This window comes from Dipteris shenzhenensis, chromosome 13, assembly GCF_047967505.1.
Source record: "Dipteris shenzhenensis isolate YYH24624 ecotype China chromosome 13, Dip_SZ_1.0, whole genome shotgun sequence".
Taxonomy (NCBI): Eukaryota; Viridiplantae; Streptophyta; class Polypodiopsida; order Gleicheniales; family Dipteridaceae; genus Dipteris; species Dipteris shenzhenensis.
Genome location: NC_141608.1, coordinates 20,629,534 through 20,656,552, shown reverse-complemented (window position 1 = coordinate 20,656,552; position 27,019 = coordinate 20,629,534). Strand labels below are relative to the sequence as shown.

Sequence of the window (27,019 nt, the reverse complement as noted above, 5' to 3'; positions counted from 1 at the left end):
TCTCTAGAGGGATCAACAAGCACCTTGCAGAGGGTGACACCTTGGATCAACAAGCACCTTGCAGAGGGTGACACCTTGGATTCAACAAACACCATTGCTTGGCTTCTAGAGCCATGATTAGTCAACCTTGTTTCTTATAAACACAAAGGACACTCTTATTTGAGGGGAGCCCCATGGACTCAACTCGAACCATTGGAGAAACGACGAAATACATTGTCCTAGAGAGTGCTTGTCGGAAACCCCTTCAGTGGTATTCTACGGATTGTTGTGACCCTCCCTCTCGATGACACCTAAGTCTGCACCAAAAGACAACATTTGGGAGACGAGGCCAGCATGACCACCTAGAGATGTTTGAGATGCGTGGTGCAATCTAGTGATGGGGGGAAATAAGTTCAATATCTGTCTTGATATCATCTACATCTAGAATGCATGCCATGAGGGAGCAAGGTACAGAGGGCTCTAAGAAGACCACCAAGGGACAACCAAGAGATGGGGATGCTTAGCATGAAAGAACTTTATACGTTTTCACACGACGAGAATCTACGTCTATAGCCCACCACACGGCATATGCTTCCAATGTACCCTAGGCATTGAACTCAAACCTTGCAAAGCAAGCTGCAAGAAAGCTAGCTTTCTCTCAACATGTAAATAAGCAAATGGCCTCAATGTATGAGTTCTTGCTTTACATTCTTTTGTAATTATAGCAAGAAAAAACCATTAATTTATGGACCTACACATTAGATAGGATCAGCATGCAAGATAACTCATTTTCTTAAGAGTGTAACGTTGAAATCTTCTTGAAATTCCATGTTTATGCAGTTTGAAATGTTAACGAAGGGATAATGTCTGCCCAAAATCCTTACCTGAAACATTATCGAAGAGTTGATGTATACCCAAAAATAGTCCCTTAAAAAACCTTTCCTCAAGTTGTACCACATCGGAGTGGATTGACGTGCAATGAACAAAATAAGTTCCACATATTATCACTCACAACATTGATAAATGTTTGCAATAACTAGGCCAACCTTCTGCATCCCCCATATCATGCTTAATTCAGGAAATTTACATCACTAAGATAAGCTCAAAACAGAAAAAAAAAAATCCAGTCGAGCTCATACAACCAATTACATTACTATGTATATTCATTGCCATAAGTCACTAAAAACCTTTTAGTAAAGGCACTGATACAGTCACAGCCGTAGCTTTTCTTAAACTGAGTCTCTCTACCCCACTGCTAAGATGAGGTATAAACAATAACCCCCATCACGAAAGTGGTAGCTTCACATATTTAAAAAACATGCATCTGGCTCCATTCCACTTGGGGGGGTGTGTGTGTGTGTACCTTCAATGTTTCAAAAGCATCTCTCTGAATTCCTTATTTGATTTTGGTATTTCGTCCTGTGCCACCTTATTAGCCTCTCCCCCAATAAACCCCAACGGTCTGACAATAGCCCTCGGTACAGCAAAGGTGTTCTTTCCTAAGAGTTGAACATGACCACCACGACGATGCTGTGCAGACGCAGAACTGAATCTCCCTCCCCGACCCTGAACTCTCTTGGAATCAGTTACACTTCTGTCATTGGGAAATTCTCCTCGCTTTACTTTTGTATCACCATCACGGTATCCTGCAAGAATCCACAGAAACAAACTAGTGTCAGAAAACTTGTAGAAACCCCTTGACAAAGATTAGCTACACAGACCATGTTTCTAAGAATCATGTCAACATTCTGAAATTTCCCAGGAGGTCCCGTGGACAATACACACTGGGAAATTGGCATAGTCATTTTGTGCCTGAGGTGCTGGACAAGTGCACTTGCATAAAGCTGTGAATGAAGCACTTGCTCAAAACATAGGGACTTGCAGATTGGAGTCTCGGATTTTCTAAAACATTTTCAATCCAGACTATTTACACCTCCCAAAAGCAAATGAGGACAACTGCAATGTTCATGAAGCCACATACTTTGGTCTGCAAAAACATGTTTTTTCACATCAGATCGCAGCATCTGCCGTTGACTAAAGTTTCAACGAACACTCTTACACATGAGGCTTGAATCTCAGCACAACAGGACGTTTATCTTCTTGAGTGACACCACCAAGTTTTCAAGCTCCTCGACCCAAGTACAAAAAGTGCCCTTTCTACAGTGAGTGCCGTGTGTAGCTCAACTGGTCGTCATAATTGACAACGGGGTAGGCAGAAGGCAGGCAACCCCGACTGGGCAGAGAGAAGCAGTGTCAGATCGCCAGGTCAACATGACAGCACATAAACAATCGTTGCTATGATCATGTTCATGAAAGATTGACACTAAGAAGTAAAGGACAAGCAGAGAATTCGGACATGCCAATCTGCAGCACGGTTAACACAGGGATGCCCTAATTCCCTCTTATAGGCTCTCACATGAACCACAAGAGGGTATCCCAAATGGCAATGCAACTCCCCCTCTTGCAGGCCCCTCTAGCTTAAAGACACTAGTATACCCATTTCAATTACATCTATAAATCATGTGCAGGTGTTCGAGACTGGTACTCCACCCAGCCATCTGCAGTCAGCACACACATTTCTTTTCGAAAAATACCACCAGCTTGGTGGCTGAAATTCATAGTTGTTACCCTTCCATCGTGATGCCTCATGCATTCTCTAAACTGTGGAAACTTCCATACTAATCCAAGCTACTTGCTAGGCACTAATCCCCATGCATTATTAACCTTTGTCCCTTTTGGGACCTCACATTATACTTAGCAACTCAATTGCCCCTAGGCACATGCCTCAGGCATATGACCAACAAATTAACCCAAATTAATGCACACAGAAGTTCATTAGAGCTTTCAAGTCATCTCATAACCCATCATCAAAGACCTTGACAGACAGCCTTGACCGAAACTACTCCGATACAACATAACTATTTACATATAGATTCATTACCAAAAAAATCCTCTCACGATCCATCCAAGGTCCTAACATTCTTTCGCTCTTCAGGCATCAGCATCCTCAATGATAAAATCTGAGAATACTCTCCACATCTGGTAAACAGATTCCCAAGTAGCCTCAGTTAGAGGAAGACCGTGCCAAGCAATACACCGTACATATCTTCCAGTTGCAAAGTCATTTCTCCCCGGTCTAGGATTCTTGCTGGGTTGCATGCTGTGTTTTCAATTAATGAATCAGTTGGCTGTAAGAATTGTTATAACAAAAGATATATATCTAAATAAATCCAGGAACATGCCCAATCTCATCCTCTAAAAACACTACACGTGCAGTTTCAATCTCGTGATATGTTGAAAACCATAAACTCCATCATGCATGAGCACTTTGCACATGGACAGGAGGGTCCTAGCACAGAAGTTCAACCGGGCTGTGTCACAGCTTCCCACTTGCTTGGAGCACCATCACTACTGTGCCGATACACAAAGTCGGGGATCCTATGGAGACTGGGAACTACCACACACTCATGATTGGCCATACGCTGGCCAAGATTTATGGATCAGTTTTAGAAAGGGAGCTCAGCAGTCATACAGAGGCTCGGGGGCAGAGGGCACTACAACAGGCAGGATTCCGGAGACAGCATTCTACCCTAGATCACATCTTCACTCTGAGGGCTATCATCGAGGAGGAGGACTATGTCATCAGCGCATAGCAATATCTGTATCATGAGATCGGCCAGCAGTGATCCCTCGCCTCCAAGGCGGTCTCTAAGGAAGTGATCTCATCAATGTAAAGCCCAAAAAGGGCTGGTAATAGGGAGCAGCCCTGCTCTACTCCGATCGTACCCTCGACCCAATCTGATAGACCACCTGGGACACGAACTCTGCCTCTGACTGACCCGTATCAGTGTCCTTGGGATCTACATCTCCTATAGTCTCTTGATCATGTAGGATCGTGGGACGGTATCAAAAGCCTTCCGAAAGTCTACAAAGCATGTATAGACCTTCTAGTATCTAGATCTCATATCTCATCCTTAGCAGAGGGGTTGCATAAACATTTGGAGGCCCTGGAGGTGTTTTGCAGAGAGAGAGACCTGACAGTCAACCTTGGGAAGACCAAGATTATGGTCTTCAACACCTCACACGCAGTGGTTCGTCGACTCAGTTTCACCTATCGAGGTGAGTCAATGGAGATAGTGGGGTCCTACACATACTTGGGATCAGTCTTCACAGGACCCCTCTTCACTATGACACATGCAGACCATACACGACTCACATGGGGGCGGAGTTGCTTTGGCACGATTGGAGAGACAGTGCGTCCATGCACACTTTCAGGATCCACCGACGAAGTGCTGGCTCTTCGATACGCTAGTGCAACCGACTACCATGTATGCAACACCCTTCTGGGGGTGTGATCTACCGATAGCTAAGTGAAGGAGATTTGAGCGGCTACAGGTGACCATGGGATCTAGGATGATTCGGAGCAAGCCCTCAGTCCCTCATCAGATAGTACAGGCAGATTTCGCCATGACACCATTACAGACTGATGCCATCTTCCAGACAGGGACTTTCATTCATAGAGTTTGGGACCTAGCCCATTGGAGACTACTGAGGCTGGCCCTAGGGTCATCCAAAATATTAGCTGAGAGCGGGACAGACACATGGTATGCACGTATATCCACATGGTTTGCTAGACACGGGATTCAGATGAACAAGCTCCATCCCTTTCAATACAGTATGGATGCACCTCCTTGAGTCGATCCTACGATATGAAATTAACCGTATCATACAGTTAGATCTCCTCCAGCTCCACACATCTCGGACTTGGGGGGGAGATCAGGAGCTACCCACCAAGACCCAGTTCTACCGCGATCACTTCTTGAGCGACTCGGAGGAGTTCATCATCAGACCCCAATATCTCGAGGACAGAGGAGTCTCACATGCACTGAGGATCGCTATTAGGAAGATGCGGGTTTCATCCCATTAGTTGAGGATTGAGAAAGGTGTTGGAATATGAAGCCAAAGTGAGTCAAAAATGTGTGTTCTAGTGTGAGTTCTAGTCTAGTGTGTCCTATGAATGCCACGTGTCATATTGGGAGTAATCCCATATGCATAGGTGTTCATATGTGTGTGTGTGCTCTTATATAAGAGCTGTACTTGTCTAGTGTCAAATCAATCAAGTATCAAGCTACAAGCTCTTTGGTCTACATGTGAGTACTCTCATTTTTGTTCATTGCTCTAGTCATTTCATTTCCATTTCATTATGTCTCCTTTTGAGTATCAATTCCTCTCTCCCTAGCCTACCCTCTCTCTCTCCCTCTCTTACCATGTTCCTTCATGTGGTATCAGAGCCTCCCTTCCTACCTTCCCCTTCTTGCTCTATCTAGAGGATGAGAGAAGCCCACAAATGGAAGATCCCCTCTCCTCTAAGGTAGAGCCTCCCTTCCCTTAGCCTCGCCATGGTTCCTCGCCATCAAGTACTCCGCAGTCCTCGTTTGTGAGTTCAGCTCACTCCCGCATCAGTTTGTGGTTCTCCCTCAGCATTGGTGGACATTCCTCGTCAATTGGTCGCCAGAAACTTGTTTTGGAGCACTCTAACGCCTGTTTTTTGACCTTTTGAGGTCCGATTTCTACATTTTTTTAAGTTTTGGCACTTCCCAACCATAAACAACCTTGTCCCGCACCTTTTCGAGGGGGAAAATTTTGCTTTTTTTCGTACAATTGTATGGACGTCCTCTGCAGACAGATGTGCGACAGTGCCAGGAGTCGATACAACTTGTCAGAAGGCGATTCCGAGCAGTTTTAGGCTATTTTTTGGCATTTTTTGCTCAGATTTGGACTCCCGTGACCTCCAGCAGTGATTTGAGCTCCCTTGAGCACTTTCGCTCATTGTTTCCTCTTTTGCGCATTCGGTGACTCTCCAATTGGCAAATTGAGAGCCATGACGTGATCTCTCTTGGTAGCTGCTCCTATGGCCTTCATCGACACATCATTCGAGGGCATTCTCGCCTGGTTCTTCACTGACATACCTCTTTGCATTAGGATGTGCACTCTTGTGTGGTAGCTACTTCGGGCACATGGGTTCTCTACCCTTGCTATGCATAAAATGAATGAAATATATCTTTACTACTTTCTTGTTTGAGTCAAGGGTACTCTACCCTAGGTTGTCCCCCAAAATGAATGCAAATAAATCATGCGTGTTGAGTCAAAGGTTCTCTGCCTTGGATAGTCCTCCTAAAAAAATGTATTTTCCTATTTTGTTTTGGTGTGTGGTGCCATGTCTCTCATTAGCCCCTGGAGCCAGGAGGGGATGTACTCTGGGAGCCTTGTATTGGCTTTGATAGGTTTAGAGGGGGATGCATTGTGGGAGCCATGTATTGGCTTTGATAGGTCTATTTGTTTATCAAGCCTGGCAGAGTTCCAAAATGTTGGTGTATTCCTAGACCTATGAGCTGGTCATGTAGCAATGCTATAACGTGAGACTCTGAGCATGTTGAGTCTCAAGCCATGAGAGTGCTTGGATCAACCTCTGAACACGCTCAGACTTTAGCCTCTGAGTTACATAGGGTGCACAGTTTGATGACCGCCATTGTCATGTTCTGTTCTTGGTTCCATTCCAATAGTCCCTCACCTTAGACCGTCATTGTCATGTTCTATTGTTGGTTCCATTCCAGTAGTCTCTCACCTTGCCTTCATGGAGGGGTGTTGGAATATGAAGCCAAAGTAAGTCAAAAATGTGTGTTCTAGTGTGAGTTCTAGTCTAGTGTGTCCTATGGATGCCCCGTGTCATATTGGGAGTTTTCCCATATGCATACATGTTCATATGTGTGTATGTGCTCTTATATAAGAGCTGTACTTGTCTAGTGTCAAATCAATCAAGTATCAAGCTACAAGCTCTTTGGTCTACATGTGAGTACTCTCATTTTTGTTCATTGCTCTAGTCATTTCATTATGTCTCCTTTTGAGTATCACTTCCTCTCTCCCTAGCCTACCCTCTCTCTCTCTCTCTCTCTCTCTCTCTCTCTCTACCATGTTCCTTCAAAAGGGAGAGCAGCACGTATACCCAGAGAGCAGTAGATCTACATGCTATGAACACTGGGAGTGATTAAGACAGAGGAACACTTTCTCTACGCCTGCCCAACAGGTCCCCATGGTCCAAGATGCAACAGGTCCCCATGGTCCAAGATCTTGATGAATCCAAATCAAAAATCCATTTAAAAAATTGTCAATCAGAAGAGTCAAACACGCGATCGCTATTGCCACCAGAAGAATGATGAGCAAGGCCATTTGGCACACAGTTCCGCAAGAAGCTGCAATCCGCGTATGTCGTTGCCAGACCTTTGAGACCCCACCCTCAGCAAAAAAAAATGTCTGCCATATGTCCGCACCTGTAATCCCTTCACTTTTGAGTGTCACCGGTCTGAAGCCAGATTCAAGTCTTCTTCGGCCTCACGAGATGATGAACCGACCCGAAGGCCAACATGGGGATCCCTCTCGTCAAACCTCCCGACAGCCTCCTTTGGCATACACATGCGGTTGGGCGCTTACGCTGAAAGGGGAACTTGAAGCTGCAATTGCTCTTCGGATTGTTCCAACGACTCCATGGATGAGAAAAGGAAGCTTGGTAGGGATGACCACATGGCAGCAAGTCAAGCCTCAGTCAACCAGGCTCTGATACCATTTGAAGGAACATAATTGAGATCATGGTAGAGGCAGAGAGTACATGAGATAGAAGCAATGACAAGTACTTGTATTCATGAATAGAGGGCCATTATATAGGCACCATGTTATATCCAATGTACATCATATGTGATGTCACAACAGAAGCCACCAAGATCCTATAATCAAGCCACCACCTCCATGAATCTCTCAATCATACCTAGATGGGTGACACCTAACTGATGAGTCACCTGACACACCTACCATGGTGCTCACTAGCACACACACCATGTCCTACACAAGCACTAGCACACTGGCGCACACACACCACATGACCATGTCCATAAGTGTGTCCCCTAAACATCAATTTATCCAACACAAACATAGTGGCGAGCCACAGATTTCTATGTTTTTAAGTCAGCCCCAGGACATAGTGGGGTGGAGGAGGAGCTAGCCGATATGTGAGCAATCTGGATTTCTAAGAGAGGGGTGCAGAGGCCACCCGCGACACGGAGAGCAACCAGAGCACCCTCTATTGAGGTCAGCCCTATTACATCTTTCCTCGGAGGAGACCGTCTGAGACGAGGGGTCACTCTGAACATAGCTCAGCCGATTTAGAGATCGAGGAGACCACGTCCCCCTTCGCCACCGCAGCATGAAACAGCCCGATAGACGTAGATCCAAGACATTTTCACCGCTCATAGACGAGCCACCACAGTGCCGGGTTTTGGATTCTGAGTTCTGAGTTCCAGCTCCAGTCTCTTAGCCTACTTCAGATAGCACATGATATGTTTTGTACTTGATTTTGCTTGAGCTATTGAGCTTCTTTCTTTTTTCAGCATAGTACTCAGCAAGGGCCTTAGCGCGCCCTTTGCTCCAGCCCTTTGTGGCTTGTATGATTTCCTTTCCCTTTTGGTGGTTTTGCACTTTGTCCTATAGGCCTACAAGGCCTTCTACGGACATAATATTTCTTTCTTTCTTTCTCTCTCTCATGTCTCTCACACCCACTCCCCTCTCTCTCACCTCCTCTCTTTCTCCCGTATCTCTATCTCTTTCTCCCCTTGTGTCTTGCTCTCTCACTCTATCTCTCTCCTCCCTTTCTCTCTTTATGCCCTCTCTTTGTTGTTCTCTCCCCTTGCATCTTGCTTTCTCAGTTCTCTCCCCGCATCTCTCTTTCACACCCCCCTCTCTATCTCTCGCACCCCCTCTCTTTCTTAGCTCTCTCCCTTCATCCCTCCTTGGTTGGCACCGAGTGAGCTCCCAGTGAAGCTCAACTTCTACAGAGATCATTGTTTGAGCATTTTCGATGAGGGCTTTATTGATCCTCCAGGATATACTTGGATCCATCTCCCCCATTCATTGAGGATATCTATTGGGCAGTTTTGGGTTTCATCACACTGAGAGTGGGCGCGCTGAGGGAGTACCCAGGGAGAGATGGATTTGTACCTTGTGTGATCTACAAGAGATCGAGTTAAAGGAGCATTTCATCTTCAGGTGCCCATTGTACTATGAGATCTGAGGCCGCTACTATTGTCTCTTTAGAAAGAGCTTTGAACTGCCTCTCCCACTTCCTTTCTTATCCAAATCAGAGATGCTTAGTACCCTCATCCATGAGGCAGTTAGGCATCGAGAGCACCTAATGGAAGGTCGACTTAAGCCATACCACACTGTTACAGCGAGTTTGGTGACAATGGACAGTGGACAGAGGCATAATCAGATGCCACGTGGGACCGAGTCTCTTAAACTCACCACTACGGGTACTAATCATGAGGATTAGAGCCAATGTGTTCCGGCCGAGGAATCACATGGGATACTTAAATTACAAAATGGCACATAAAGATAAGTAAGACTAGAATAAGTCCAATCATACATTATTGTCTCTATCCATAAGCATTGGATTTCACTTTTTAGAAACAAGCTTGAAAGCAACGATGCAACGATGGAAAGAGGAGTACATGAGGCTAAATAGGAAAGCTGATCACTTCCTTGTTCTTTGTAATACAATGACAAATGGATTTCACCCCCAAAAAACATGTGTGTGTATGTATATGTATATGTATATAAGGGTGTGTGTGTGTGTGTGTGTGTGTGTGTGTGTGTGTGTGTGTGGGGCTTTTTCAGGCGTTCTCTGCAGCAATCTTTCTTTGATTGCTTGTAGACCCACTACATAGATCATGAGGTCTTTTTGGCATATACTGAAATTTTCAGTTGATGTAATTGTAGCACCTTATTTTGAGGTTGCTAATCATATAATATAACCAATCAAAGATTTCACCCAAAAAAAAAGTGTGTATTTCACTAAAAGAGAATTGTCAGACGCTGTTAAATCCTGTGACAAATGGAAATCTCCAGGTCTCACTGTGGAATTTTTTCTTGCCTTCTGGGATATCCTCAAACCTACTTTGCTGCAAATGGTTAATTCAGCCTCGGAAAATCAGCAAATGCCTATGTCATGGAAAAAAGGACTTGTCAAGCTCCTTCCAAAAAACCAGCTATGTGATTCGCTCACTGATTGGAGACCAATAACCCTCATGCCAGTCATTTATAAGATCATAGCCAAAATGGCTGTTGACCGTATTAAAGGTTATTTGCATGATGGGCTGCATCCTTCGCAATACGGCTTCGTTCCCCTTAGGCATATCACAGCTAATATTGCCAATGCTTACATTGGGATTGGATATGCCAAATACACGCAACAAGATGTTCTGCTCTTACAAGTGGATATTGCAAAAGATTTTGATACAGTTCAATGGGAATTCATCTCGCAAACAATGCAAGCTTTGGAATTTGGAACAAAAATGCAGCAGATTATATTTACTGGCTTTACAGGGACAGCAATGCAGCTTGCATTCTTTCTGGAGATCTCTCTGATGAGTTGTTCGGTCCGTCAGGGATGTCCCCTTAGTGCTTTATTGTATGCCATTGCTACCCATCCTATGCTGCAATATATTGATCATCTCGTGGCTACAGGCTCCCTTCATGGTTTGGAATTGGATCCAAATCACAGCATGGTTGCTCAAGCCTATGCTAATGATTCTTTCTTTACCCCGAAGAATATGCAAAATGATCTTTTTGCTTTGATGCAGGCTCTCTCTGTTTATGGTTTGGCAGCTGGTCTTCATGTAAATTTTCAAAAGTCTAAGCTGCTCCCATTGCATTCTAAAGACTGGCATAGTCTTTTGTGGCCAGGGGAAATCATTCCTCCCACTCAGATTGTTCGTCATCTTGGTTACCCTTTGGGGTGGGGTCTCACTCATCGTCAACAAACTAATTGGGTAATGGTCAAGCTTCGAAAAAAGCTAGAGTATTGGAAATTGGCAACCTGGCCTTTGCATGTTCGGCTTCGGATAGTGCAGTCCATCCTTGTGGCATATATTCAATTTTATTTGCCTTTGATCCTGTTCACCAAGGCAAATCTTGCTTCTTTCATGTCTGCCATTATGGAAATCTTCTAGCGTTCCAAACATGGCAGCTCGCGCTGCTTTCAGTGAATCGACTTTGTTCTCCTAAGATGCATGGTGGTTTGAACATCACAAATATCCAGGTGCACATCCTTGCTCACAGGGGGAAAATGTTGCTGCAATTTCTGCAAGGTGATCAGCCTTGGGCTCTTATGATTAGATCTCTAGTCACACATATCAATATTTCTGCCTTTGGTCACTGGCAAATCAATTACTGGGATTTCTTATTTGCTCACATTGATGGCCCTTTGTCTGGATGCCCTTTGGTCTCCAGTTTGCTTCTTGATTGGAAGCACGTCCTCTCTCATCTGGGATGGCATGGCCAACAGTCTTTGCCGGGTAATTCTTTGCGAGCTGAAAGCTCACTGGTCGACAGTTTTTCAGTCTCCACTGGCTTTACAAGAACCTCGCCATTCCTACTTTGTTTCTTTTAAGGGCATCACTTCTGTTGCTGATGTTATTCATGATGATGCCTCTGTCCTACCTTTTTCTCTGGCAACTACACGGTATGGCTTTGGCTCTCATTATCGTGCTTTGTAGCAACAAATTGCTTATAAGTTATATGCTTTCGCCTTTTGTTCCCCTTTGGAACTTCAGGACAGGTTGGAGGATTGGACTTTAACTTCCCCACGATCCTCTTCTCGCCCTTTGAGGCTATCTCAGATTACGATGCCTGCATTGTACAAAATCCTTTTGCCTCAACCTTGGGTTTCAAAGAAAGGCAATTCTATTTGGCAAATACATCACCCAACCAAGTGGTGGAGAAAGAGATTACAGTAGCTTTGGGCCTACAAAACTCCTCTTCGGCAACAGGTTTTGTTCTAGCGAGTGTTTCTGGACATTTTTCAGAGATTGGCTCGTAGAAACATTGCTCCTACTCATTGCCACAAATGTTTGAGTTCTCAGGAGACTGTGCCTCATTTATTCAAGTTTTGTCCATGCTCTCGGGAGTTCATTGATCTTCTTTAGCAGTGCCTGCGAGCGAGATTCCCGACTATTCCTTTTGGTAAGTCTTTCTAGCTCTTTGGTTTTCATCCACCCAGACCGGAGTTTCATCTTTTCTTTGTTTGGGTTCGCTATTCACTCTGGACTTTATGGACAGATAGGAACTGTAAAGTCTTTGGTAATCCTATATTTTCCTTGTTTGGCTTTTTTAAGCGTTCTCTGCAGCAATCCTTCTTTGATTGCTTGCAGACGCGCTGCATAGATCATGATGTATATCTAGCATACACTAAAATTTTCAGCTGATGTAATTTCGGCTACCTCATTTTGAGGTCGCTACTCTTGTAATATAATCAATCAAAGTTTTCCACTAAAAAATGTAAAAAATGTGTGTGTAAATGTGTGTTTGTGTGTGTGTGTGTGTGTGTGAGTGTACCCTTGGGGATGGGGTCTCACTCGTCATCAACAAACTGATTGGGTGATGGTCAAGCTTCGGAAAAAGCTAGAGTATTGGAAATTGGCAACCTGGCCGTTGCATGTTCGGCTTCAGATAGTGCACTCTATTTTGGTGGCTTATATTCAGTTATATCTGCCATTGATTTTTTTCACTAAGAAGGATTTGTCTTCCTTCATGTCCACCATTATGGAAATTTTCTGGCGGTCAAAGCATGGCAAGAAAAGCTTGCCGATTCTTCCAGTACAGAAATTGTGCTCGCCCAAATTGCATGGAGTGTTGAATATTCTTAATATACATGTGCACATTTTAGCTCATATGATGCTTCAGTTACTTCAAGATAGTCCCTAGCCTTTTTTTTCCTACTACTACATACAATATTACCAATAGTAGTCCTAATCCCAATGATAGTACACATACTATTATTACGACCGTCCTAAGTTCGAAGACCGAGGCCTCGGCGCTCGCCCGCAGGTATCCATTCCTCCTATTATTGGAACAAACAATCAAGAAAACAAACGACAAGAACACAAACCCTCATGTGAAGGTTTTATAGCTAAACACATGTGCAATCTTTTCCAATATCCTTTCATTGCCATCATCACACCTAAGAACGCGTATAGCCATCAAACTGTTACTCAAAATTATAGAAGATCTTCTCACTTCAGTCAAGGGAATGGACATCACATTGAAGTCCATCTCTAAGGAGCACAGTGAGAAATGGTGCAAGACTAAATAACAAAGGCTGTGCCTTTTCATTTATGACGCTCTAATTTTTAAGGCAGATGATGTGCATATGTTGGTTATATACTTCATTTATTCAGTACGTTCCAAAGCTTGAGATAGAGAAAACCATTTAAAACAACAGTTAAAGCAAAGAGTACAGGTAAGCATACCATGGCCTTCAATCCCCTGTCCTGCTGCAGCCTTTTTACGATTCATCGCTGGATCTGACTGCACAACCTTGACCTTGTATCCCTTCAATTTTTGTCGGTTTTTTGAAGTAGCTGCAGTGAGACCTTGCTCATTCTCAAACTCTGCATAGGCAAAGCCCTGTATACCAAAACTTGTAGAAGAAATTATCAGGCATAAATTAGATCATACATTTACCAGTTTCAAACTTCACTATATTCACTGCAAGGAACACAAGCTTCACCACTTACCCTTGATTTCCCAGTTATGCGATCTTTCATGAGTCGAACTTCTTTCAGTCCCCCACATGGAGCAAAAAACTCTCGAAGTTCTTCTTCAGTAACCTGGGGTAAAATTAAAGAGATCCTGATTAACGGTTGAGTAACTGGATGCTATCAGCATTAGGTGGTGACATATACAACAGTCAAGGCCCACCTCAGATCCAAATTGAGACACAAAAGCTGTGCAATCATCTGTGTAAAGAGCCTTCTGTGCCGAGTCCGGCTTTTCATGCTGAGTCTCTTTGTGTTCCTGCCCAGATTCTACATGAGCGGACTCCATGTCCTCAACTTTGTCTTCCTCTGCATTGCCACTCCTCACTCCATCTACTATTTCAGATGTCACAGTTTTAGCTCTCTTTTTTGATTTTTTTTCTGGATGGGCATCAATTTGCTCAAAACTCCGTTTCTTCTTGTCCGTTTTGGCTTGTTTATCATTGACAGATGCAAAGTTATCTTTCTTCCTTGCTTTTCTCCCAGTAGTTGCAGTATCCTGCTTAGCTTCTTTTATATCTCTGGCTGTTGTTGATGCAGATTTTGTATCCTGCTGTTGCTGTAATTGCTTTACTTCAGCCAACCTGGGCGTAATCTGTAAATTGTAACCCATCAGAAACTATGACCTTGACAGAATTTTCTCACACAAAAACGAATGGGAAGTGATGGCCATGTTGTAAAATAAATGTATATGGTATTTCCAGCGTAGATAGCATTCCATGTATATACATGTTTTGAAATGTGATAGATTTTATCCCATCTATGGACCATAGCAAGCACATTGAGGCTCTACACAACTACTCTAAGCCAAGAAAAAGCTAGTGGAAGTCATCAACGAACAAGGAGAGAACAATGAATACCACTCAATCATTTAGAATTGCATTGAAAACTTGTCACACACCTTTGATAACGCACGATCGTAATCTTCCAAAGAACCATACTCCCGTTCAAAGAGCAACCATGCTTCACACAAAACCTGATACCCATACATCTTGTCTTTCAGGGACAAATTGTCTACAACAATGTTTGAGTGTAAGCAATGAGAGCAGAAAATTTTGGGATCCAGCCCTCACGCAGCAACAGTAAGTCTGTAGAAAATCTGAATTGCAGCTTAAACAATGTAATGCATACCTCAGTACCATTCCCTTCAAGTCTTCTGCTGTAGGCTCTCTTGTAGATTGTGCGAACCTCCATGAAATTACCAAGACTAAGCTCCATGGCTATATACCCTTTCCATATTTCAACCATCCACCCACTAGGCATGCCAAAAAGTCCCCATGCTAAGAATTTCCATCATGATTGATCCACTCCATACATCAACAATTCACCCGAAGTGCAAGACAAATCCTTATAAAGTTAAGAGAAGCTATGTGCACATGCTAGACACTACTTGTAGAGATTATGGACAATTTTTAATTCTTGGACTTCGCCTATTAAAATACTATCAAAGAAAACGTCAATGTACACTATGGCAGAAATCCTTTCACACGATGACAAAATTAAACATGTCACACGACATTGTAAGTCAACCAATAATCAGAAAGATCATTTTTTGTTAAAGGATTGAGTTCCTAGTCAAGGTGGCAGAAAATCATGACATATCATCTTTCACGACCATTCACAACATCACTAAGCTTGCTGCATATTTTTTGGGAGAGAGAGAGAGAGAGAGAGAAGATGATGATGAGAAATTTTAATTTCATGGCACAAATCTCAAAGAGAGAGAGAAAGAAAGTAGTTTATTAAAGTCTTCGGAAGACCAATGGGTCTATGAGACTGTGAGAAACCAGATACAAACAAGCTGAAGGGGTGGATAGCATCAACACCCATACTACATGCTACATAGCCATAAGAACATCAATACAAAGTTATAACATAATGTCCATATGACCCTCGCCATCACCACTATCATCATATGTCATCAAAGTGCAAAGCAAAATCCAGCCCAATATCATGAAGGACCCAGCGCCCGGTGGGACAGTGGTAGAATAAAGTCAAAGATGGAGTGTTGTCAGCTATCCATGGGCGCTACTCAGTGTGGTCTCCTTACAGAGGCTCTGTGTCGAACTAGGGCTACGGTGACCCGAATCGGCGGTCGCACCCCAACCTTGAACATGGAAGGGATGTCTCCCAGTGTGATCTACGTGTCCATCCTCTGACAGGTGCTGGCTCAAGGTCCGGTCCATGTCGGAGGCCCACAAGGTGAAAACCTATGCGGTCTAGCTGGAAAAACTCTGTGATCATGCTCTGAGAAGAGTCTACTAGTGCGCCTCGCCCCTATCTCTGTGATGAGTAAGCGCTCTTGATGTCTAATTGCCTCATCGATGAAGGCAGACAAACACCTTTGGTCTAAAAAGGCGAGGAAGCGAGAGAGTAGCCCGAAGCTGTCTCTAAAGAGACAGTAAAAACAGCCTCAGATACTGGACACCTGAAGATAAAATGCTCCCTTGACTCAATCTCCTATAGCTCACATAGAGTGCATATGCAGCTCTCCCTAGGCACTCCCTCAGTTCGCCCAATCTCAATGCAAAGTCGATGTGAAGAAACCCACAACTACCGAATAGAAATCCTCAATGAATGCGGGAGGTAAATTCGAGTATATCCAAGAGGATCGATAAAACCCTAGTCATAAGTACATAGGCACTGATCTTTGTAGAAGCTAAGCTGTGAGAATTGTAACAAGAGAGAGAGAGAGAGAGAGAGAGAGAGAGAGAGATGGGAGATGGGAGTTTTTTACTTCGTAGCAACAATGCCAAGAAGCCAATTTTGGCTTATCCGAAGCGATCCGCAGGGATCGAACACACACACACTTCCAACACAAACCAGAGCCTCATCCACCAAGACCCACGCGGGTTTTATAAAACTTGGTGGGGAAGGATGGCTTATACACACACACGAGAGAGAGAGAGAGAGAGCATGCCTCACACACACCACACTGAGAGGGAGAGAAAGACACAAGAGAACTGCAAGTGATCTCTGGCAAAAGCCCCGCTACACCTGGGGGGAAACTCCGAACAACACGCTGTTCTAGAGTTGAGCACAACCGCTCAGCAACCTCCACAAGGAGCTACACCCTGGTGTGGAATAACTGCTCTACAACCTGCTCCAAAAAGATGCACAACCAGGGCTGGAAGGACTACTAGAGCAAGTGCACTACGGGCTGGAAGTACTCCTCCCGTTGATGGAGAATAAGGGCTGAGGGGGGGCCTATAAATAGCCCCCAGCCCCTCCCTTAAAAACCAACCAGCAAGGGGGCATATAGCCGACTCCCTGCCCTAGATGGCCAACCAGCAAGGAAGGGTAGGCCGACCCACCTCTGCTTTATAAAAGGGCCTGGTGGCTGCCACACTGCCACGCAGCCTCTCCTATGTCTACCCTCACAAGGGGCGGGCACACCCACAACACAAGCCCTCACTCATCCTACCCTAGCCTCACATTGGGCACACACACCCACAAGCAAGACCTTCTCTCTCTAGGTGACATTAGGAGATGCTGACCTCTAACATATGCTTCAGCGGGAGTTCACTCACCTCCAACCAGGTCCGGAATGTATGTAGCTGTAGGAGATCCTTGCCTATGACCTAGTTAACCTCGCAATACCCAAGTGGGAGAAACAGCATGTCAATGCTGTACTGGAAGGGGGAAAGTTTATGCATGTGGAGCCCAAATCTCTCGAACCACCTGCATGTGTGTGCGTACCAGCATGTCTGGTCACCCTCAGCTGCTAGGGCCATAGAGGAGGACAATGCTACCTATGGCAATCTGTGTCTTCCTGAGGTGCAGTCCCTGTACCCCCTGATGCGATAGAGATACGTGATGACCTGGAATGCTGCACAGAGGTGATCCAAACTCGCTCTAAATAATCTAGTGGGGAACCGATGGCTTGATACGAATCATTCAAGACAACATGAGAAAAAAAGTCTATTAACATCCACAGGAGATCAAAGGTCTATGGGACAATAGAACCATCTAGTACATGATACATCAGCTTAGGGAGGGCACACGGCAGCTCCCAAGGAGTGCAGAAAGCAACTCCATTTATTTAGGATACCTAGATTAAATCCTAAAAAGACACATATAATCACCATACATCATTTTAAGGCTGAGAGTCTTTTGGTTTTGATTTAAACTCCCTAATGAGTGCTATTCCTCCACAGTACACTGCCCACTTTCGATCCTTCCTGGCAACCTTAACTTTGGCTAATTGTGTTGCTTTATCCTTCAGCTGAGGTCTTGTGTGTTCCTCAGCTATCCATAACTTGGTTCCTTTCAGGTTGTAAGACTGTCGTATGACTTTGAATCGTAAATCTCACGAATTAAATGCAATGACAGCATGTCCTTTACTCTGACCAATACGGACTGCTCTAGCTTCACCATCTTCATTAGGATTATCAAGCTTATTGTTGTCGCTTATTGTCCAGTCAATGTTAGGCATGGTTGCTTTAACATGTGCTAAGGTATCATCAAATGAGTCGTCCTTGTAGTACCAACCATGTTGAAGTCCCCCAATTCTGATTTTTAATATATTATCTTGCTTAGTTCATGTTCTTGAGGTGATTAGATCACCAAGTGGGATACAGCTCTTGCAGAGGCAGTATGGATTGGACATGCTGTCCAAATATGGGGAGTTGACTAGCAAGAATTCAGTCGAAAAAGCCAAATTGGAACACTTCTGTCGCGAAGGAGTTGGAGATCTTGGGCTCAAATGAAGCGTGCTTTAGAGAGGAATGCGTTGAGCAGCCTTTGGGAGAATTTCATCGCCGGAAAGTGCCCCAAAACTGAGAAAAACCAACCGACCAGCAACAAGGAATGCTCGAAATGCAGCAAAAAGTAGGCGCCCAGCAAGAGGAAGGGTCCAAGAGGCTGAGGGAGTGGAGAGATGCCAAAAGTGTTGCTCAGAAAAATCGACCAGCAGGAAAATTGCTCGGAGCAGCCAAATCTACAAAACACCTTTCAAGAAAAGGGTATCAGTGCATAGGGGAGGCAGAGGGGAAGCCATTGGGACAAACGGAGATTGCAAAGTTCAAGCGAGTGAGGAGCTATGCCAAAATTCGTCATTCAGCTGTGTGAGGGTTGCAAAAGCATGAAGAAATTCCAGTTCTTGGAAAAGAAGCCTCAAAAACACCTGAAATAACCAAACCCATCTAGAAAAGTCAAACCACCTCTTGAATGCTCTAGAGTGGCCTAGAGTGGTTTTAGGAGAGGCCAAACCACCTGGCCCTCTAGGGTGGCTACTGAAGTTGACACATGGCAAGATGACCCTGCCATGTCATCATTTCCATCAAACCACTCTTTAATTCCTTTGAATGCCTTTGGGCCTAGGGATTAATTACACTTATGTGCTAGGTACCATGCCACATTTAAATTCACATTATTAAGCCCACACTTGGACTTTTAAAGCCAAATTTGTCACAGTCTCGTAGCACATTGAAGTAACTAGAATTTCACACCCCCGTGACACTATCTACTCTCCTCATTCCACCCTCCTCGGCGGTAGCAGACGCCACAGTCCCACGACAGAGGAAGGGGGCTGAGTAGCCCCCGCGACATCCTGGAAGAGGCTTGACTGCAGGTGACGACCTGGAGGGCTCCCGCGACGGCCTGGAAGGGACAGGCGACGGTCTAGAGGGCTCCCGTGACAGCTACACGCAACAACAGCATGGCCGGGAGGAGTAGGGGAAAGGTTGGGTGGGCATGGCACGCGGGAGGGGAGGGGAGAGAGAGAGAGAGAGAGAGAGAGAGAGAGAGAGAGAGTTTATTAAAGTGTTTGGAAGACCAAAGGGACTATGAGACTAAAAGAAACCTGGTACAATGATCTAAGGGATGGAGCTACTAAGCAGGCATCAACACCCATGATGAATACAAAAAGAAAAGTCTGAAATCATGATCACGACAGCACCATAGGATGTGAGCTGACAAGGAGTCAACCCTGAGAAAGCGGCACTGCTGTGTAAGGCTGTTGTGATGGCATAAAACCTGTGGTGAGAAAGAGAAAGAAAGATATATTAACGTCCTCAAGAGACCTCATGGATCCATGGGACAAAGCACACACCAAAAAAGATGACTTACAACATCTGGATACACCAGAGGGTCGAGGATGGCATCTCAGCTCGAGGTTATTATAGCACACTTCTAGATTCTAGTACTATGATTTAAAAATGACCTTCATTACATCAGTTTAAGACTGAGGGTTTTTGGGTTTGGATTTAAAGTCCCTAATAAGTGCTTTCCCATATCTGCAAACAGCCCATTCACCTTCCTTGCGAGCTTCCTTCACTTTAACTAATTATGTGGCTTTCACCTTGAGCTGAGAATCTTGGTTCCTCTTAACTTGTTGGTTTGCTTGAGAATTTTGCTTCTTGCTGACTTGTCCTTCAGAACTAATTGGGCTTGTGTCCCTTGTTGGAGGACACCAACCATATCTTTTGAGTCCCATTCAATCTGGGGGATTGCTTCTGTGACATGTTCCAGCTTTTCTGCCATGCTCCCATCCTGCCAGCCCACAAGTAATCCTCCTATGCGTAGAATCCAGCTGTCATTGGCTGAGAGAGAGAGAGAGAGAGAGAGAGAGAGAGAGATGATGATGATGATGATGATGAGCTTCAACATCATGACACAAACCACCGTCTTAGAAGATCCATCAGACAAGATATTGAAGTCACATCCATATATTATTTTCCCATGCAATGGAACACACACAGACACACATTTCTTCTTTTTTTTGTGAAAACCATTTGTATTATATTACAAGAAACTGTGAAACTGTCCCCTAGAAAAGAGGGGACACATAATTACAACATCAGAAGATTTCATTATAGGACAAAAAAGTAGATAACCCACATCCCGTGCATATAGGCAATCAAAGAATGATTGCCCAGAGAAGCACAGAAGAAATGATATTAAGACAGGGCAGGGTCTCCAAAGACTCTATGATTACAGTCCTTCCATAGATTCCATAGTGCCCAAAAACGAACCCAATGAAAGGAAAGATCAAATCACACACACACACACTTAGAGGTTTAGAGAGTGGAAGCTAAAGCACTTCTACTACAAGGTCCCAGGTTACACACACACCTTGCCTTGATGAGATTTTCCCAAACACCACGTGCTGCTATCACATCGTTTGCAAGATGAGCTTCAAGCCGAGCCCAATAAGAATGTAGTCTGAAAGAACGGTCCAGAAATTCTGGAAAGTACGTTGAAAGAAACTGGGCAGCTTGCTGTACAATAACATGAAAACCATTCAGCTATACTAGAGATGCAAAGTTGTCCATTATATTCAGAAAATACCGCATACAAGATAAAGCTGGAATTATGAAATTACTTACATCAAAAGTTTCTCGCAACATTGATAGATAGGATGGCTTTTCTGCAGCATCAGTCAACAAAACTATCCGTCGGCGAATTATATCTGCCCGAGTAAGGTAATGCTCAAGATACTGCCAACAAAAAATATAAGAGCAGCCCAGAACCAAAATAAACAATATAGCTACACATGGAAATTACAGTAGCAATGGAGTAACAGATATGCATTTCTTACCTCCTGGGGGGTTGAAAAGGCAAACCCAGAATGCAATGACTGCTCAAAAACCTGCCAACACACTGGCTAGGTCAAGAAAAACAATGGACTCTCTTCCCTCCCCGCAAAAAGGAAAAAGTACAATAAAATGCTTGTAGAGTGAGATATATGATCAGAATCTAAATAAAGTCATAAAATCAAATCCCCCACCCCTTTCAGTCACATTTTCGAATTGAAGCCGTAGCATAGGATAGGCTGGCATCTAAGCCTTTTCCTCCTTGTCTCAAAGAGGTAGCAACGAGCTTCAGTACCCACTATCAAATATCTTCTTCATAACAGTAGAAATGGTTTCACAGTCATAACTATAGATTCTGTCTAAAGCTGCACATTGGAAATCATTATATCTGGACAGCTAAAGGATCAACTATTACCATGACCTTTCGGTTGATCAAGATATTGCTTACATTCATGAGATAGTTATGGCAGAAACCTAAAATGCTGAGACTTCAAGCATACCTCTGCACCAATCATCCCCTCACATATCCCGTCCTTGTTTTGACCCCCGTCTCCTTTCTCCTCCCCTCTACATCAATTAACCCAATATTCGTACGACCTTCTCCATCCTGTTCCTTGTTCACCAAAAAACAGCTATCTCATTCATGCTGCAATCCCCTTGCTCTGCTTGGTTTCCATCCTGCCCTACCAGAGCTCCGCCTTACCCATCCCATTCCAGCTTACAGGGTTGCATGTCGCTAACCAAAGACTGCATCCTACAAGGCAGGTTCAGGGATGAGGGGAAAATGGTTAGTCCCTTTTCATGCCTGTTCATAAAGCCATTGGCCTTGCCTGAGGTGCGGCATTCCATGGACGGATTGGATCAAGTAACCACTGGCCTGTCAGGTGGGTTTGGCAGCAGTTCTTATGCATATCAAGTGACCACATCAGACCATGAGACTGTTGGAGTTCAGCATATTAAGATGTCCAGACGCTGGGTTTGGTCTTGGGACATGTCAACTATGAAAATTCAGTCAACCTGCCAAAAATCAAGGCAACCCCATCATCATTGGTATAGCTGTACGTACTATCTTGCTGCATATTCAGCTTGCGTTAACACTCATGAGGCTTGGACTATCCCCAATGATATGCCTGATTACCATTCCAAAATTTGGAAATTGGGATGCAAGCAAGCTTGATGGTAACAACTTACCCCTATGGAAGATAAAAACCTGAAGCCACCTGATGGTGAGAATGATATGGCAGATAATGGGCGTAAAGCCTAAAGACCAGAAGGACTCTTCAAGAAAGGTTGAGACACCTGCAGATCCAGCGGCAACTGAGGATTGGTGCTTTGAGATGCAGAGACCTCGCCATCATCATTGGGTACAACACCCTCGCCATCATTATTGAATATGACTGTAGACTCTAACTTGCTTCATATTCAGATTGCACTAAGTTGTAACGACTCATGAGGCTTGGACTATCCTCAAGGATATGTACAAAATCAGCAATGATGCCAGAATTCTTGACCTCGAGACAGAATTGTTTAACATGACGATGGGAGGAAGGGATTCAGTTCTACATCATAAAAGTTAAGCTAGATAGGGACCAGCTCTCAACTGCTGGTCACAGGATGGAATCATCCAGGTGGACAGGCTGCATCTATCACAGATGGAGGAGATGACAGGTATGCCGACAGAGGAGCCTCAAAACACATCAAAGACAAAAGAATGGTTCCAGAATATTGCCAATATAAATTCTTAATCATTCGAGGGTATTGGCAACACACCATTTACAATCAGCACGACTGAGGGTAGGTAATAGCCGCAAGTACATAATCGAGGCTATTGGCAACGTACCATTCAAAATCAGCACGAGTGAGGACATAAATGAGTTATGCATACCTGATTTGTGTAAGAATTTGCTTTTTGTCAGTCAATTGGCTAAAAGCAGGATGAGGGTCATCTTTTATGACAAAGAGGTGCTCCATGAAGTCCAAAAACATGGACAAGATGATTGCTTGTGGCATTGAAAGACTACAAAATTAGTGCAATGCTGATACAAGGAGAACAAGGATGTCAAGACTCTGGCATTAGACGCTTGGGCATACTCTGGAGGAGTTGCCAAAGGTAGGTGTGGTGGATGAACTTCCACAACTCAAAAGCAAACAAAAAGCCTATGAGCGTGCGTCAAGGACAAGCAACATCGGGATCCATTCCCAATGGAGGCCATGGATACGGCCACAAAGCAACTAGAGTTGGTTCATTCAGACGTCTGGGACCATGCCTACGAGATCGCTATCCGAGTCAAAAATCCGCCTTACCTTCATAGTCTCAAGCTTTTGACAGGTTCAAAGAATGAAATGCGAAAGTTAAAAATGAGACCACGAAAGAGATTGAAGACTCTCAAAACAGACCAAAGGGAAGAGCTCACTTAAAGTGAAATTTGATGCATACTGCAAGAAGAAGGGAAACAAACATCAGTTGACGATACAACAGACCACCCAGCAAAATGAGGTGGTGAAGCAAAAGAATAAGACACTTTGTCGAGATCGGTTTGAGCATGCTATCTTCCAAGATCCTTCTAGGCTAAGGCATTCATGATGCATGTCCATATCCTAGCTTGTTTGGTATCATGTGAGTCCTTGTGGCTCCGATAGGTCCTAAAAGATATCAAAGTTTTTCAGGAGGATGCTATGGAGATCTATTGTGACAACCCAAGTTGCATTCATGCTCGAACGAAGGCTGAAGCATAATGAGGTTCACTATCATTTGATGAGGGAGTTGATCCAAGACGAATTAAATGTGTTGATATACTGCCCAACTAAGGAGAATGCCTCTGACTTATTCACCAAGTCTCATCCACAAGAGCAAATGGAGAATCTGATTCAATGGATGGGTGTCAAGTGAGCCCCCATATGAGGGGGCACAGGGGAAGAAGACTAGGGTAGTATTTTGGTAGGCTGTAGACAACCTCTTTGAGGGCTGTTTCAGAGGCTGCAAACAGCAAAGGTAATTTGAGGACCAGATCTTCCCAGATCTGGTTGGCAGTCTGGTCAGTCAGACTAGCAATTAGGCCTGTTCTGGGTGGGCCAATCTCGACCTGCTGGTCAGTCTACTTCTGCCCTCTCCAGTCCTATATGAGGATGGCCATTTGCCCTCCCCACTCATTCCCACTGAATCCATTTGAAGCAGGCACATAGGAGTGAGGAGCAGCCCAATGCCCTCCCTAGACTCAGATTTGTTGTTCCTTTTGGCTGTAGTAATCCAAGCCCGTGCACTTGATGATTGTTGCTCACCTTTGAGCTGTTTATCCCACACCTGTAAATGACTTTTATGCTGAATTATTTTGCCTCCGCTGTAATTTCCAGTTTGGGCTTCATGAAGAACTCGTATTGAGTGAAGATGGAGAAGGTGTCAGAGTGTATTCCATTGGCAAGAGATTGCTACTGCAAGCAGGCTTTATTTCTCTGACAGTTCCATATTTGCAATGAGCAAACAAAAGCACAAATAAATCTCTCAAACGGTGCTCTATATTCAAAATTTAAAAGTTCCTTGCCAAATTATACGCATAGACTAGAGACACATGGGAAGACTAAAAAGCCCTACTTTTCAAGTAACATTGAAACCGAACTGTTTCATTGAGATTTGACTAGATTTTACACGTATTTCAGCCCCCAATCTTCATTTTTTCGGGATGCACCTTCTTTAGTGCTTTCATAGGCGCATTGTGTTGGAGAGCAGGGCCTGTAAGGCCAACCACCCTCAACCATCCAGAAAAAGTATGAGATCTTCCGTGGTCTCCACTCTATATGTGTGCCCTACTCGAGCAAAACAAAATCACTCCTCTGGGTCCCACTGGATGTCTAAGAGAAGTCAACTCTCCCACAACCAAAGGCGTCACCGTGCTCCCGCCAGCTCTGATAGTATTTGTCTGGGTCGATAGTCCAAACCTTGCCCAAGCAGCCCACTATCCTGATCCTCTACCACACTAGCCCATCCAAGACCTCCTCCTCCGACCTATCCCGCTCTGTCTCAACCTACAAGAGGCCCCCTATCCCCACCCTGTAGTATCTACGATGGTAAAAACCCCGTAACTATTGAAGGAATTGAATCCTAAAAGGCACTCCTGTCCTCGAGAAATATCTAGACCAATGATGGGGGGTCCAAGTGGTGCTCAATCCCTCCCGGGAATCGATGCGTCAATCTCTTCCACCCGTATACTTGCCCCCCTCAGATGCGAGAGTGTATGCACCCTGACCTCTGCACCTAGAGGAAGCCTTCTCCAAATCCAAAAGGACCTCGCTGGGTGTCATGTGCACGGATTGGTATCTGACGTGTACTAGGTACACAGAACTAGCTTAGGTTAGCCTAGGGAGGCTTAGAGCTAGGCAGGCTTGATTCTCGGGTTGAGTGGCAAGGGTACGAACTATTTATAGGTCTTCGCTATTTTTGGCGCCGGGGTCCGAGTCTATAAAAGAGGCCCAGGGGGTTCAGTTCTCAGGGTGCAGTTGGGAGCAAGTCTCGTTCCCAGGTGCAAGGTCTGATCCTGGATTGAGTCGCGGACGCGCGCCTGCATCTTCGCGTAGCCCAAGCCCCAATGGCAGATCCAGGGCTTCACAACGCCACCTGGTGGTATGGGGCACCAGGCTGGTTTGGATCTGTTCGCCAGGTTCCAGCATCTCCTTCCGTCAGCATCTTTCGGGACGGTTTTCTTCTGCTCCATTCTCCTCTATACTTCGTTTCAGTCAGTTATTTCTCGCAGTTCGTATTCAAATCAGATTTCAGCCATGTCTGATGCTCCAAATCCCGAGTTCACCATGGGAGAGTAGGACTTGGATTACACTCCTGTGGGAGAGGAGGATCAGGGTCTCTATGACGACCTGATAACCAAAAAGGCCTTCAGTGAATTTACGACTGCTCTTGATGGCAAATTCGAGCAGGTCAATGCTAATCAATCGGGGTTGACACAGCAACTCCAAGGGATACAAGCAACTCTCACACTTCTGGCTAGCACTGTACAGGCACTCACGCATGTGGATGCCATGGCTTCAGTGCTAGGCCCGAATATAACTCCAGATCCTTTTCCGGGTGACCAAAATTCAAGAACAAAGGAGGTAGTTGACACTTGGTTGCACAAGTGGCAGGTACACTTCCAATTCCACCCCTATCCAGATGAGAAAAAGATCCAGCTTGCAGCAGGGTTTATGTCAGGTAAAGCCTTGCTATGGTGGAAAGAACTCCAGCCTAAGCCCGATACTTGGACAGATTTTGAGGGCATCTTCAGGAAGGAGTTCCTGAAGAAGGAGGATGACTACGATATCGTTGGCAAGCTCAAGGCCCTCGATATGTCAAAATTAAACTTGACCTTTGAAGTTTATCTTCAAAGATTTAGGGATCTGCAAACCAGGGCCACTAAAATGGATCCAGTGACCTTGTTAGGTTTCTTCATGGATGGTTTGCCAGACTCCTACAAGTTGCAGATAAAGAACAATAAGTGCACAACGTTGCAAGAGGCCATGACATATGCATGCATATATGATGATACCATGGCCGGTACCAAGGCAACCACAGTTACCGATACGAGTGGAAAGAACAAACGCAAGTTCTTTCAGCATACGACTGGTATTGCGAGACGAAGTCTTAACTCCAGCAAAGAATGGTAAAGCCCGTTTCCTTCGCACTCTGAGGCTCAAGAGAGAAGGACGATGCTTCTATTACGAGGAGCGGGGCCACATAAAGAATGAGTGTCCTAAGCGGAAGAACCAAAAGTTGGTGCTAGGACCGAAGCTCCAGGCAGGTCCACGTACCGCAGCCAAGGGAGCGAACCAAGTCGCGATGACAGGTATTTCAGTAAATGTCATTACCTGCCCACTCTCTTGTAA

At 44.6% G+C, this 27,019-nt stretch overlaps 1 protein-coding gene across 1 annotated transcript in view; it reads right to left on the bottom strand.

The window, feature by feature from the left end:
* Positions 1–1,000: 1,000 nt before the first annotated feature.
* Positions 1,001–27,019, bottom strand: part of EMB140 (EMBRYO DEFECTIVE 140) — a 46,960-nt gene continuing 20,941 nt past the window's right edge. Inside the window, exons 8-16 of the mRNA XM_087383941.1 lie at positions 21,160–21,210; positions 20,948–21,058; positions 20,694–20,839; positions 14,751–14,874; positions 14,521–14,595; positions 13,783–14,214; positions 13,599–13,691; positions 13,332–13,488; positions 1,001–1,625 (exon numbers count right to left, since the gene is read on the bottom strand). Of these exons, the coding sequence (XP_087240067.1) occupies positions 1,345–1,625; positions 13,332–13,488; positions 13,599–13,691; positions 13,783–14,214; positions 14,521–14,595; positions 14,751–14,874; positions 20,694–20,839; positions 20,948–21,058; positions 21,160–21,210 (1,470 nt within the window). The 3' untranslated portion in view covers positions 1,001–1,344. The remainder of the gene's footprint in view (positions 1,626–13,331; positions 13,489–13,598; positions 13,692–13,782; positions 14,215–14,520; positions 14,596–14,750; positions 14,875–20,693; positions 20,840–20,947; positions 21,059–21,159; positions 21,211–27,019) is intronic.